The sequence below is a fragment of the Poromitra crassiceps genome (assembly GCF_964638095.1).
Source record: "Poromitra crassiceps genome assembly, chromosome: 15".
NCBI lineage: Eukaryota > Metazoa > Chordata > Actinopteri > Beryciformes > Melamphaidae > Poromitra > Poromitra crassiceps.
Genome location: NC_139634.1, coordinates 28,255,620 through 28,271,578, shown reverse-complemented (window position 1 = coordinate 28,271,578; position 15,959 = coordinate 28,255,620). Strand labels below are relative to the sequence as shown.

At 43.3% G+C, this 15,959-nt stretch overlaps 1 protein-coding gene across 1 annotated transcript in view; it reads right to left on the bottom strand.

Annotated features, from left to right (window-relative positions):
- The window catches only part of diaph2 (diaphanous-related formin 2), a 568,359-nt gene that overhangs the window by 90,749 nt on the left and 461,651 nt on the right, over positions 1–15,959 (bottom strand). Inside the window, exon 31 of the mRNA XM_083651834.1 lies at positions 5,205–5,369. Coding sequence (XP_083507960.1) covers positions 5,205–5,369 — 165 coding nt within the window. The remainder of the gene's footprint in view (positions 1–5,204; positions 5,370–15,959) is intronic.

The following is a 15,959-nucleotide window of genomic DNA, read 5'->3' as shown; positions in this document are numbered from 1 at the left end:
GTCTGGATCATGCTAGTGTAAGTCTGATGATTTTAATGTCTGGATCATGCTAGTGTAAGTCTGATGATTTTAATGTCTGCATCATGCTAGTGTAAGTCTGATCATTTTAATGTCTGCATCATGCTAGTGTAAATCTGATGATTTTAATGTCTGCGTCATGCTAGTGTAAGTCTGATGATTTTAATGTCTGGATCATGCTAGTGTAAGTCTGATGATTTTAATGTCTGCATCATGCTAGTGTAAATCTGATGATTTTAATGTCTGCGTCATGCTAGTGTAAGTCTGATGATTTTAATGTCTGCATCATGCTAGTGTAAGTCTGATGATTTTAATGTCTGCATCATGCTATTGTAAGTCTGATGATTTAATATCTGGATCATGCTAGTGTAAGTAAACATACGGAGCAAACAGGATAATGATTCACAGTGGTGGAAAATGGCACAGTAAAAGCATCCTCTTCCCCATGATCAGCAATATTATGATACAGTACGTTGTCATATTGTGAAGGAATTAGCAAGCTTTGGAAAAATCTAATGGGCTCATAGTGGATGCACACGCACACGCGCGCACACACACACACACACACACACACACACACACACACACACACACACACAGACACACACATGCATCGTCATACTGATCTCCTGACTTAGATGCTCCATCTTGGTATTTTGCGAAGCGGGCTGGGGTCTTTTGGTCTTATTAGAAAGTCACTCAATTAACAAGGAAGACTGTTAGCTCATCGCAGCCCATCTGTGCACTTTGATAACTCATTAATGCCAAAGATCCTCATCCCCCATGCTCCTGGACAGGATTACACACACAGAGCCTGTGATTGCATATCACTCACACTCAGATTACTGAATATGGTAGCCGCATTAAATTAACAAATTGTTGGACTCTTGGCATATTGACTCCATACACTGAAATCATAATATTTCACTGGCCATAGAAAAGAAGAATGGGGCAGAGAGACTGAGAGAGAGAGAGAGAGAGAGAGAGAGAGAGAGAGAGAGAGAGAGAGAGACTGAGAGAGAGAGAATGATAGAGAGGGAAAGAGAAGGGAAATTGAGTTAATGGCTTCTCTTATCAGTTACAGTGCGTTCCGTGAGGACTGTCTGTCAATGCGTTTACTCAAATGCCTCATGTCGCTCGGGTGCATTAAGCTTTAGCTTTTTAGTAAAAGCAATTTAGGGCGAAATGTATTGCAATGGAATTATTTAATACTGCAGCTCCTTTGTGCTGTGAATGCATTACATAGGGTAATGCAACACAGGGTAGAGTCAATGGATAGATGTTTTGCCCAAGTCAAACAGCTCAAAGCCTCTGAGCGTCTGAGGCACACAGCTAAATTGAGAAGTTCAATTCATCTTAATTATCAACTGCCTAGGAGTCATAGTATTCCTTTGGTTTGCCATTTAGTGGCTGGAAGATCACGTTAAAACAGTGATGGTTAATGCTTCTCCTCAGTTCTCCTCTGCTTATGGCGAGGAGAAGCAGCTAGCACACGTCTCCTCAAAGATCCACCGCTGATGAGGCAAGCTAACGAGGAGGCTCCTGTTATGCTGCTATGGAGCTAGCGCAGTCGTTTTATTGGGGTACGGAAATGAAAACAACATGCAAGAAGAAACAAGCATTGATTCCCTCGTGCTCTGCCAGCAGACTGCATTAGGTCTTCTGTCAGCAGAGCTGTGAGCAACCAGAAAAGGAAAAGATAGAAACAATATCTGAAGAACATGGTGAGTGAAGGATTATTTTTATATTAATGCATTGACTTATGAAGCCCCCCCTATTTCAACCATACCCCAACACACTACCCTCCCCTTACCGATGGCAGGGACGTTTAAATCAGTAATAAAATATTCATATGCAGCTATTTGCTTGAGAGAATAATTTATTTTCGAGGGTGGATGGCTCTTTTAGAGATATGCAACTCTGGAATCCTTGAGGGAGCGCAGTGTGGTGTGCTGCTGCACTTTGATCAGCGCGAATGGGGAGCTGGGCTGGGGATCTGACGAGAGGGAAGAGGAGGATTCAGACAAGGGGGACCTTGTCATTCACATTAATGGCTTGTGAAGACTGAGAGCATGCCTTCTGGACACCATGTCATCATCCTGACACACTGAATTTCTGGGCGGTGCTGGGAGGGATGGATCGACTGCAGAGGTAGAGGAGAGACACTTGAATAAATGTTTAACAGACTTGTGGACCCAGGAGGTGGGAACTCTTGCTTTGGTCTGGGCTGAATCGGTGAACCTCACCATCGGCTGAACCTCACCGTAACACCCACCCATTTAAAAAGTGTCTTATTTGCTGTCTACAGCAACTGTATCTCCAGTGAGAATGCAAAAACAGGCAACCTTTTTTAAATTCTCCTTTTTTTCCTGAAGTGACTTCATATTCGATGCATAAAGCCTGCTCACCTTTGTATATTATTTCTCTGGAAATTGTCCTTTGAACAATTAATTTGAATGCAGCCAAGATCTAGATTGTGTTTAAAAAAACATTGTAACTACTATACACATTTATAATACATAAGTGTAGCTACTGATCACACCATAAACATCTTCATAATATACATACTATAAGCACATAGTGATTTAGAAGTGGTTATAAATCTCATTTCTAATGTTTTGCAAATTATCTGCTCTCCTTGTTGTCCTTATCTAATATGTTTGATTACATTACATAATTAGCAGACATTTTTCTCCAAAGCGACTTACAGTACAAGTACATCACAGTAGTGAAACCAACCTTGTACTTTTTAAGGCCATCCCCCTTGGAAGAAGACTGATGTCTGGCAGAACCTCTCAACACAGGGAGAGTTTCTTCCCAACTGCCATCCACCTCTTCAACGAGACCCAAAAGCCCCCCAAAATCAGGACTTTATCACCACCTTCCCCCGATGCCCTCTGGCGCTGAGCACTACTGGTCCCCCTGCCATGGACATTATGCCACAGACACTATCCTAAGCCCCCCCCCCCCCCCTACACACACACACACACACACACACACACACACAATATATATATATCACTTTAAAGGATGACGTGAGAGAATTTTCGTTTGTTGATGTTTTATATCCGTTAGAGAACTTGTACAACACACCTTGGACTTACAGTATGGTATATTGTATATAGGGCATTTGACTCCTTGTTTGTAGTGCATTTTAGAGCTTTATGACCAGCAATTGATTCATGTTTTATTGTTGTTTACTTTATGCAAAGGGAGATGCTTGCTTTTAGTGTATTATTGTATTATAAAACTTTATAACATCTTTTGTCTGTTTTATGTAAAGTGATCTACTCAAAGCATTTACAAACGTACTGTAGGCAGTTTACTATGGTAGTAAGAGAATACTCCTAAAAATTGAACTTTCATTTAATGTAAGAAAAAAAGGCAAAGAGAGCAGTTCCAAACATAGTGAGGCTTTTTATGCAACTTGAATAATTATAGCCAGCTGCCAGGCAGTGCCTTCCCTCAGTCTGACAATATGAAAGGGATGCACCGACCACCACAAACAACTTGGAAATGGAAGGAAGTGGAAACTGATCCTCTCTCTCTCTCTCTCTCTCTCTCTCTCTCACACACACACACACACACACACACACACACACACACACACACACACACACACACACTAATACTCATAAGTCAATAACTGGATAGCCTTACATTGAGCTGATAGAAAGTAAACGTGTGTGTGTGTGTGTGTGTGTGTGTGTGTGTGTGTGTGTGTGCATAGCCCCGTACTATTAAGCTGACGCTGCCAGATGGATGGGTTTGCTTCACATTCTGTTTCACAAGGTGCTAGTGAATTCACGGGAAAACTTATTATCATCATTGAACTGGTAGATTCACTGAACAAAAAGTATTCAGAAAGACAGAACTTTCAGAAACAGAGGTCAATGAGATGATCTGTTTACTAATAATACTTCATAATAACAATAATAATAATAATAATAATAATAATAATAATAATAATAATAATAATAATAATAATAATAATCTATATATACATTTGGCAATGTGGGCTGTATTTGTTCTCTGTTTCAATTTTTGTGCCAGCCACAGCTATGCCATTTTATGTACGATCGGGCTGAAACTGCTGCATGCTTTACATTGGTCATATGTATTGTTTTTTATGATAATGCCTGGGGTCTCTGTAGCATCCTCCCAAAAATCTTTCACTATACGTGTGCTTAGTGGCATACACAAACAATAAACATGTTTATAATGTGTTATAGCTACAGCTGTACAGCAATGTTCTATTTACACGAACTTCATAGAAAGTATTTGCATTTATCCTTATTTGCTATGATTATGCTTTCTACCGAGATGATTGAAAACACTACTAACACAGAAAACATGTGCAAGTCCTACACAGAATAATTTTCAAACTCACTTATGGAAAGCAGAATGCAATTTCATCTTCTCTAGACTTTCCCCATCCTCTACCTGCTGCGAGCTAACGAAACTCTGTTTAGCAGGTTAAGAGGCTTCCCCAAGTCTCGTTTATCAGAGACACACTTACATTATACATTCCTATTCTCAGGATTCAGCATTAGCTTTCAAATGACGTGTTCTAAATAATCTGTTTTTAGAACCTTGTCTCATTCCTTCAGCTCCAGAGTCTGAGTCTGCCTAGGAAGTTTCTTTATCAGCACTGAAGGGATAAAAAGAAGAAGTTCACATCACATCACTTATTTGATGCTGCATTTACCAGATCCGTCTTACAAACAATGCTTGTATGCATTGATGAAAGATGTGCACAAACGTGTGTGTTAAGTAAGTGTCTGTGTGGGCGGTGAACATTGAGTTGTTGCATGCTTGTTTTTTAGCTCATGGGAACAAGATCTCTTGCGGTGACAACTTATTAGCTTGTAGGAAACTAGATCCATCTTGTGGCCACAAATTATTCTCTTGTGGGAGTGGGATCTAGCAGATCCTGATTGAAGGAATGAGATCTAGCAGATCCTGATTGAGGGAACTGTTGCTCTAACAAGTTCAACTTCTAATAAAGTTGAACTTGGTAGAACTTTCGTAGCACTCAAGAACAGAATTTGTAAAATGGTTTTTCAATATTTTCTGTCAGGAACAAGGTTTATTATTATCACTACTAAATTATACAGTGCCATTTCACCTCTGGCCCTCTCCGTGGTATTCTTATATGGGTGCATGGATATTATACATGTACTCACCATGAAGAGGGTGCGGAAGTTGGCCAGCTCGCCGAAGAAGTCCTCCACGCTGACTGTGTGCGGGTCAAAGGCGAAGAAGCTGCCCAGGTTCTCGTAGAGTTTTTGCATGTTCTTATGCATGATGGACAACTTTTCATACTGCTCCCGCGAATGCTTGCAGAAGCCGTGATGGGGGCCAGGGTCAAGGAAAAACATTTCAAAATGAAACGAGAATAAATAAATAAATAAATACATAAATAAATACATCAATAATAGCTGTGTCTCAAACATACACATTCAAAAGATACTGGGATCGGCAACAAATGAACACCTCACAAATAAGCGGGATCTTTATAGCATTGGAAAAAAGCCACCTACGTCAAGGTGAGCAGAACAAAAGGCCAGACAAGAAAGAGTCAGTGGGAATGTAATGTGCCATTTACAATAACCTCTCCATCTCACTTTGGAGGCAATGGCATGGTGAGCTAATATTTGCAGGTCAGGAGTAATGGAAAGGTGTTTTTCAGTGGAGGGCTTGACACAGATGGCTGTTGGAAAAGCTGATTGCAGTCATTGTTCTATTGTTTCTCCCAACAACACCGGGGTCAGGTTGTTTTGAACCTCACAGCTCACGGCGCACCGTGTAATTTACTGAACAGGCGAGGCACTTTTCTCCTGCTGAATGGCTATTGACAGCTGGCATCAGTTTAGCATTATCACAGCAGCCACTGACCTCGTGGTGGGACTGCGTTTGAACACACTGAGACTCATACACCCTGGGTGGGATGAGCGCAGCACATCTGAACACGAAACACACACATGCACACTTACACGTAAGCACACATGCATTCGCACACACAGATCCGACATGGACAAGACGACCTACTGCTTGAGACGTGTGTTTGGAGTTCGACTCCACCTACAGTAGTGAGGCTGAACCTACCATTACATTGAGGTTCACTGCATGAGCAGTGGTGTCCTGCTGTGCCATCAATCACTTCTATAATGCTCTATCTATTCTACAGTATGTCAATAGTCATTGAATCTGCAAGGCCAAAGTGGGCTTGACAGTCGGATGTCTTATCTGTGTGTTTTGGACAGTTATGCATATGCATAGTTATTATGTTTTGATCATGTTTTTTTTCCGGATTTCCCCCATTTTCTCTCCAATTGTACTTGGCCAATTCCCCCTGCTGTCCTGGTCGTTATTCCACCCCCTCTGCCGATCTGAGGAGAGTTGCAGACTAGCACATTCTTCCTCCGATACATGTGCAGTCGCCAGCCGCTTCTTTTCACCTGACGTCGACGAGGAGCTTCACCGGCAGGACGTGGCGTGTGGGACGATGACGCTGCCCCCCCCCCCCCCCCCCCCCCAGTTCCCCTCCATCCGAATAGGCGCCCCCAGCGACCAGGGCTCATACCCCCTCGGCTTCCCACCTGTAGACACGGCCAATTGTACCTGTGCCCAGCTTGTGTTTTTTGTCTTTAACCTTAAGTGTCCTTAAAGCATGTTGAACGTCAATATGTTATTAGTATGTGTGTAAATATAATGGAATCAATGCATGTGTGTTTAAAGTGTGCGTGTGTCCAGTCCAGCTGACAGGGAATAAAAGTACTGACAGGAGGGTAGGCTGTTTGGATTACCTCCCAGCAGGTCAGTGTTTACCAGACCTCAGCAACAAAGGCGCAGTGCAGGTTAGCGAGCCCACACACAGACCCCATGGATGGGCTCAGTGTTCTCTCTCTCTCTCTCTCTCTCTCCCTGTTTCCCTGTACCTGTTTTATCCCCCTGCTTCTGTCAGACTGTCTATCTGTGCTTTTGTCCACCTCCCTCTCACTCCACGTCTGTTCCAATACTCAGGGGCCTTAGGGAAGGACGTGGAAGGAAAACTTTGCCAAAGTAATGATATCTTTTCAACGCCCAAACTCCTGACAGAGAATGCATTTCAAAGTTGTACTTGTTCGGTAAGGTCCCGCAGAACTGATCCTCGTCAAAATTTCCCTCCCAATCAGCAGATGTCTACCGTCAACAACATCAGATGGTGAGCTATCATTCAACGCTAACTCTGAGCCTCAGTACTGGATCCAAAAATACTAACGCAGTCAAAATTCAAGTGCTCATCTCTGCTTCATTAAAAAGGCGCCCACTCAATGATACCAACTGGTCATAACGGAGAAATTGACTTCAAAGGCTAAAATGCTAATTATAAAAATAATATTTAAATAAAAATAGAATATAATAATATATAAATATTTATGATGGCAAGTTCACATATCAGGATCAGCGAACAGGTCCATGCCAAAAAGCAAGGCTAACATTGATATGTCAATTTAGCAGCAAAAGGCACACTGGCATTATTCCAAATTGGCGCGGAAAAGCATATTAATAACAGCTTTTACATATCCATTCCAGTCCACAGTGCCTTTAGCTCAGGAGAGTGTTTAGCTTCACCACTGTTGGCTTGACTGTAGCATGGTGGTTAAAAACATTGAGGCAGAGATTACTGTTGGAGCTTGTTGTTTAGCTTGTGGCTGTCTCTCTCTCCCTCCCTCTCTATCTCACTCACACGCACGCGCACGCACACACGTGCGCACGCACACACACGTGCACGTGCACGTGCACACACACACACACACACACACACACACACACACACACACACGCACTCCTGTAGATGTGTCTTCTTGTTGGGGACTGGACTGAGGCTGGTTGGGCTTAGGCTGGCTGGATTTCCACATCAAAGACATGTCATAGTGATGGAGACTGACACACACTGTCCTGGAGGAAGACAACCGGTATGGTGGAGCCTTCATCACACACACATACACGGATGCACACAGACACACAGAGACACACACACACTCACATTCTTTGTGTCTGTCAGTTTGTCTGTCCGCCTTTTCTCTTACTTTCTCTCACTCAGTCTCTTTCTACATTTGTCCTTGATATTCTCTCTATTAAATCCTCTCACTCGCTTCCAAACACAAGCACGTGCACACACACACGCACGTGCACACATGCACGTGCACACACCCACATGCATGCTTGCTGTTTCTGTCCTGCTCAGAGTGAACTTTCAGAAGAAAAGCTCTCTGCACTGTGCCTGTTATTGGCGTCACCTGGGCTTCAAACGGAGCTGGGGGCAGAGGCCAGGGGTCTGGAGGTAAAGCACCACACAGTCTTTGGTAGCCCTGACCCTGTTTGTCAGTCTGTGCTCTCCTCCAGCAGCTGTCCTCAGAGGAGGGGCTAACGCCTGCATTTCCTCTGCACTGTCTCCTCATAGACACAGAGTGAGACCCTTGTTCCAGGGCTGGAGCCGCTTGCTAATGTGGATGCTACTATAGAGATGTGGAGCGGTTACTGGGTTGTTTTCATTGGTCATTCTTGTATTTGTGCGTGGCCTTGAAACTGCCACTGCTCTGCTAGTTAGGCTACCGTCTCTTTTTTGTAATTCTCCCTCTCAAATCTCCTGCTGTTGCCTAAAAAGCCCTGTTGTAAACTCTGTCCTTGTCAAACTTGTAGAATTAGTTTATTTTCCTGCCACAGTGTCCTCATTACGGTTTAATCGGTCACTTTTTATCAGTGTATTTGGTGTGCAGAAATGGCCACATTTACGGTAACATCAGCAATTCAGGGCACTCATGTTTAACACTGCAAAGTGACATCCAAATTAGGGGTGTCAAAAATAATCGATTATAAGATGCATCGCGATGCGGACCTGCACGATTCTGCATCGATTCACAAATGTCAAAAATCGATTATTAAAAAATTAAAAAAATAAAATAAAAATAATAATAATAATCAAATAAAATACAATGGAAGTACATGCAGTTGTTTATTTTAATTATGGATCATAATACAATGCAATTCTAAATGCACTTTTATTTTAAAAGAAGCCACACAGTGAGAAAAAAGAAAGTGAGAAAAAATAAATCATGTATTGGGGAAAAAAGTGATGCATCGATTTAAGATGCATCGAGATGCATCAAGATGCATCGATAATCGTAATCGAATCGAATCGTAGCCCTCTGAATCGTAATCGAATCGAATCGTGAGGCCAGTGAAGATTCACAGCCCTAATCCAAATCATGTCCAAGTCAGACTTAGAGCCTAGAAGTAAAGAGCTTTAAAACATGTCCAAGTCAGACTTAGAGCTGAGACGTAAAGAGCTTTAAAACATGTCCAAGTCAGACTTGGAGCTGAGAAGTAAAGAGCTTTAAATCATGTCCAAGTCAGACTTAGAGCCGAGACGTAAAGAGCTTTAAATCATGTCCAAGTCAGACTTAGAGCCGAGATGAAAGGAGCTTTAAATCATGTCCAAGTCAGACTTAGAGCCAAGACGTAAAGAGCTTTAAAACATGTCCAAGTCAGACTTAGAGCCTAGAAGTAAAGAGCTTTAAAACATGTACAAGTCAGACTTAGAGCTGAGACATAAAGAGCTTTTGGTCAGACTTAGAGCCTGCAAGTAAAGAGCTTTTGGTCAGAGTTAGAGCCTGCAAGTAGAGAGCTTTTGGTCAGAGTTAGAGCCTGCAAGTAAAGAGCTTTTGGTCAGAGTTAGAGCCTGCAAGTAGAGAGCTTTTGGTCAGACTTAGAGCCTGCAAGTAGATAGCTTTTGGTCAGAGTTAGAGCCTGCAAGTAGAGAGCTTTTGGTCAGACTTAGAGCCTGCAAGTAAAGAGCTTTTGGTCAGATTTAGAGCCTGCAAGTAGAGAGCTTTTGGTCAGACTTAGAGCCTGCAAGTAGAGAGCTTTTGGTCAGAGTTAGAGCCTGCAAGTAGATAGCTTTTGGTCAGAGTTAGAGCCTGCCAGTAGAGAGCTTTTGGTCAGAGTTAGAGCCTGCAAGTAGAGAGCTTTTGGTCAGAGTTAGAGCCTGCAAGTAGTGAGCTTTTGGTCAGAGTTAGAGCCTGCAAGTAGAGAGCTTTTGGTCAGAGTTAGAGCCTGCAAGTAGAGAGCTTTTGGTCAGAGTTAGAGCCTGCAAGTAGAGAGCTTTTGGTCAGAGTTAGAGCCTGCAAGTAGAGAGCTTTTGGTCAGAGTTAGAGCCTGCAAGTAGAGAGCTTTTGGTCAGAGTTAGAGCCTGCAAGTAGAGAGCTTTTGGTCAGAGTTAGAGCCTGCAAGTAGAGAGCTTTTGGTCAGAGTTAGAGCCTGGAAGTAAAGAGCCATTGGGGAGCCAACCACATTCAATCTCATGATAAACCATAAAGAGGGCAGAAAAATCAATTTACTGGAGAAGGCAAAACAAAGTTCAAACAGTTTTCACAATGGCCACCTATGAGGATGGCAATAAATTACCTACTAGTGTGTTTACCTGTGTGCACGAGAGAATTATTAAAGTGCTGCATAACCATCTGCAGCGGGGGCCAAAAAGCCTCCTTAATAAATCTCCTGTAACCCAGTTACATTAATGTTGATTTAATGCTTTTCCTATGTGCCTGCCTGCTGGCCCTCCACCCAAGGCCCCACACTAAGCCTGCTTCTCTCCAAAGCCCCTTTATCCCCTCGCCCACTGCCAACAGCCCCAGTGGGCCAAATTACACCCAGGCTGCCCCACTGACTGGACACAACCCATCATGTTGAGAGGGCTGGGGGACTCGGGTGAGAGAGGCATAAAGGAGTGGAGAGGGGAGAGAGAGAGAGAGAGAGAAAGAGAGATGATGATGTTAGGAGATTGTTGTTAGAAAGGACAGGATCAAGGGTTGAATGATATGGAGGCTCAGGTATACTGTAAAAAATAATTCTAGCTACCCATAAATACATTGAGCCAGTGAATGCATAAGATTTATTTCCTTTACGTAAATCTGAGGTTAAATATTGTATAGTCACAACACGCACATGAAAAAAACCTAGGCTCCAGTTTTATGTATTTATTTACTTACTTATTTTTGTATAATATTTTTTCTTTTGCATTTTTTCCCTTTTTCTTATTGCTAGCAGCACTTTTCTCTGTGTATATAGAAAGGGTGAGAAATCCGGGGGGGGGGGGGCAATAGAGTGAGAGACAGACACAGGCAATTCTGCATAAACACTGTGTGTCCGTTCCATTAGCTAAGTATGGACATTATAGTCTTTCAGTCCACCGTGTGGGTCATGTCCCGAAGCGAGGAGGCCAGGGTCTTTGCCAGATATGGGGGATAAAGACTGCAGTACCACCAACCAGCACCAGGCTGTTGTCTGTGGAGATACCAGCAGAGGGACGTCTGTAGGGCTAGTTGGGCCATGGCACCGGCACTAGGGCTGTCATAGGGAATTAGCAGAGCAGCCAAGCCTGTTACCAGTCTCACTTTGCCAGATCTCCCGCTGAAGGTTACATGTCCCACAATGACAAGTGAAGAGGTAGACAGCAAGTTCATGAGTTTAACAAGTTCACTAGTTTAACAAGTTCACTAGTTTAACAAGTTCACTAGCTCGCTTCATCGATTCCGCCATCACAAGATGTTGATGATGGCGAGCGCCACTTATTGGAGGATTGAATGTCATTATAGATCAGTACAGAATGTCCACAGATTAAAATTAGCAGTTTCATGTGTGAGTGAAAGGCGGCATGTCGCATAATGGAGAGGTCAGAGGTTATCCTTCCAACAGCCTTACATTGACGTGTTCTCCAACAAGCGTCAACCTACAGTAAATGCTGTAGCTCGCTGTAGGGGCGGCTGTAGCTCAGGAGGTAGAGCGGGTCGTCCACTAATCACTTTGGATAAAAGAGGTCAGTGGTTCAATTCCCGGCTCCTCCAGTCTGCATGTCAAAGTGTCCTTGGGCAAGACACTGAACCCCAAATTGCTCCCGTTGGTGTGCCAGCACCCTGCGTGGTAGCCTGCCGCCATCGGTGTGTGAATGGGTGAATGTACCTACTGACTGTAAAGCGCTTTGGATAAAAGCGCTATATACTGTAAATGCAGGCCATGTACCATTTTACCATTTAAATGCTAAATGGAAATAGTAACTGGACAGACCAGCGTTTCCCTACTTTCTCAGTTCAAGTCCCTACAATCTCAGTTCAAGTGAAACAGGAGTCTGTTTGTTGTACCCCAAAGAAAGAATTCAAGTCAGGTTCATTTCACACGGTGAAAATAATTAAAAACTGTCCCACATTGAATGTCATAGTGAAACAATACTCTTTGAAAAATTCTGGACTTTCTCCAAAGTAATTAAAACAACACCTTGGATGGAAATCAACAGCTTGCCATGGACAAACTCCTGTTGCACACACGTGCGCGCACACACGCACGCACGCGCGAGCGCGCGCACGCACACACACACACACACACACACACACACACACACACACACACACACACACACACACACACACACACACACACTAAGTGGTGGTTATTAAGACTAGACATTTCTAGCGTCCCCTTCTGGCTCACCCACTGAACTGGCAGCGCTCATTTCTACCGTGCCTCGTTTGGTTTGCCCTCGAGGTCGCAGACGCAGCTTGCGCCCTCAACTGGCATGCGCTTCGCGGAAGGGGAGTTGAGCAATTGTGCACCGCGCTGATCGCCGCCCAATTATATTAGTAAGATATTAGGATTAGGAATTATTGAATTACGCCTGGCCTCGTCTTATATTAAGGCTTAGCTCCTAATCACTACAGTTAGCTTTCAGTCCATCTAGTGTTCACCTAAAACCATATTATCCTGAAAGTACTAAAACTACATGAGAAAGATCTGTATCCAAAAATGTAAGGAAATAATCTCTGATTAATGTGATTATAATTTCTTGTCTGAAGGGTGTAGTGTAACAAAGAAAATGTGAGAGAGAGAGAGAGAGAGAGGGGAGAGAGAAGAGAGAGAGGAGAGAGAGAGAGAGAGAGAGAAGAGAGAGAGAGAGAGGAGAGAGAGAGAGAAGAGAGGAGAGAGAGAGAGAGAGAGAGAGAAGAGAGAGAGAGAGAAGAGAGGAGAGAGAGAGAAGAGAGAGGAGAGGAGAGAGAGAGAAGAGAAGAGAGGAGAGAGAGAGAGAAGAGAGAGAAGAGAGAGAGAGAAGAGAGAGGAGAGAGGAGAGAGAGAGAGAGAAGAGAGGAGAGAGAGAGAGAGAGAAGAGAGAGAGAGAAGAGAGGAGAGAGAGATAGAGAGAGAGGAGAGGAGAGAGAGAGAAGAGAGGAGAGAGAGAGAGAGAGAGAGAGAGAAGAGAGAGAGAGAGAGAGAGAGAGAGAGAGAGAGAGGGGGGTGTTTACACACACCAGAGGCTCAGTGAATGACCCCTGGCCCTTTGACATGACAGTCATGACCTTCACTCTCTCTCCATCATCAACTCTGTGGCTTCCATCTTCTCTTCATTCCACAAATTAAAAGATTCGGGGGGTCAATTTGACCGCCCATTTATTCTGCTGGCCTATCCCTGAAATATTGATATGTGCAGAGAGGGAGGCTGCTGCTGGAACAACTCAATGAGGGGAAGTGTGGTGGGTGTAATGACTACATCTGATAGAGGATCAATTAGATATGAGGGAATTAGGTGCATGGGAATGACCTGTTGAATCATAGATAGGCTGGTTTTTGAAAAAATAAAATAAAATAAATAAAAAGGAGAGAAAAATGACTTGGTAATATAATGGTGAGTGTGTATCCACCGACAGCCGCACAAAGACACTCAAAAACACACACACACACACACACACACACACACACACACACACACACACACACACACACACACACACACACACACACACACCTCTACCTTTGATAACCTTTCATGGGTGTTGTCATCTTGGTTCAAAGCCATCTCATGTCACATTGTCGCCGCTGGCCTCTGCCTCTCTGTGTAATTCTCCACTGGGTGAAAACATGACAATGCAAATCCACAGTGTTTACAAGCTGCGTTCACAAGCTGCGTTCAGTCTTGTCAAATTGCAAAAGGTCAAAAGCTTCTCGCTTCACCTGACAGCTGATCTAATCAGTAAACATCAATCCCTACCTGTCTACATTACTACAGTGCCTCAAAATACCCCCTCAAAACACAAGTATGTGCAAGACCACAGGCATTTCATGGAAGAATAGTCTTTCCTGACAGTGCTATGGCATTGTTGTGTGATACTCTATTATAAACGGATCTTTTCTTCTGATGCAGCACTTTGCATCTGAGCAAGCGCTACTATCTGAAGCATGTGTGGGATGTAGAGACTTGTCTCCTTGCTCATGTGACATTGTTCATGCAGGTCTATGGATGACAGTGAGGAATCTCAATAGCTGGTCATCAGCAAGTTCTGTTTCTCTCTGTCCGTATCTATTGCTGCGTTCCAAGAGGGCTCGTGTTTACCGTGAATACCACATGAATGCACTTGAACGGCCCCCTCGTGTGGTATTCACGACTTGGTATGTGGAATCTTTCTGAAAGCTTCGAAGCTCACGACTTGTGATGTGTCTTGTGACGTTTTCATAAAATGGTGGCCGCCACGGACGTTTATGGAAAGTAAATATACTGACATTTTAGCTGTATAGAGCTTTTCATAGTCATTTTATAATATGTCTGAGGAACATGTTGATATTCTCAACAGTCTCATCTTGTTTCCTCTGTCATCATGCCTTTGCATTTCCTGCATTAACGTAGTTAGCCGCTCGCTAGCTAGTGGTAGCTAAATTGTAAATTGTTGTTCTATAAACTCAGTTTGTACCGGTAACTCTCCATCTGCCTCTAACACTTCTTTCTCTGACTCTCTCTCGCTCTCACCCCCCCCCCCCCACACACACACACACACGATCATAATTAAGTGTGGCAGTGATGATTGATTTTATATGATTATTTGCATACTGATTCTGAGGAAATAATCTTATTAGAGGCACAGATGACAGCCTTTCATTGTATACAACATGTAGCTTGTTGTTATCATTGTTATCAATATGCAGCGTCACATCTTCTGCTATCTGAGAACATCATCATCATTGATGATTTAGGGTTAGTACTGAAGACCTGCTTGGCTGTGATTGGTTTTGTTGATTTCTTGTAGTAAACTCCTGAGGACAACTCTGTTCGTCCGCCCTCATCATGTATCTCCCCAACGAGTTGGTCAATCAATCTGAAACTGCACATGGTCATTGGACATTGGCATAGGCAGGGACTGACAAAGCCGATTTTTTCCATATTTATTTTTGTTATGTCTGCACAGTGTTGTGGCCTGCACATGTGTATGGACTAGTAATTATAATTTAGAAGTGAGGGTCAGACTAGCCTTGAGCGCATGTTGTTCTAGCAAATGTAAATCATGGCATCTGATTTAGGCTATTATCTTGGCTACATTTATTCATTTACATGATTTGGGAAACATTTATCCATTTATAAGAGAGGTCTGTCCTCACAGTTTGATGGAGCTAAAGTCACAAGAGACATGTTTTCAAGTGGTAGAACGGTTACGCCAATCAAATTCCGCTGGTTTGTAGAGACAGTAATACACAACAGAACCACCATTGGTACTTGCAGCTTTTATGAAGTCAGTTAAGTCCACTCCTGTGTGACTGACAGCTTCCTTGACCACGCCTGTCCTCATGGGGTAAACGCCACCCATATGGTACTCTCGCAGCAGGCCTCCAACAATCGCTACAAACGATGTGTAAAGTAGTATTTGACCCAGGTCTGCTAGCGAGTAGCGACATCTCCGGCGTGCCTATTGTCAATGTGTGATCACAGTGCACAAAGTGCTAAAATGAGCCCTCTCAGGAGCCCACTTAATGCGTACTTCCTGAACAGGCCTGTAATCAGGGCTGCTGTTTGCAAATGGATGTCGTGTTAGACTGCCTTTGATGATGTCTTGTCTCCAGACTGCTCAATGCTTTAAGTGCCA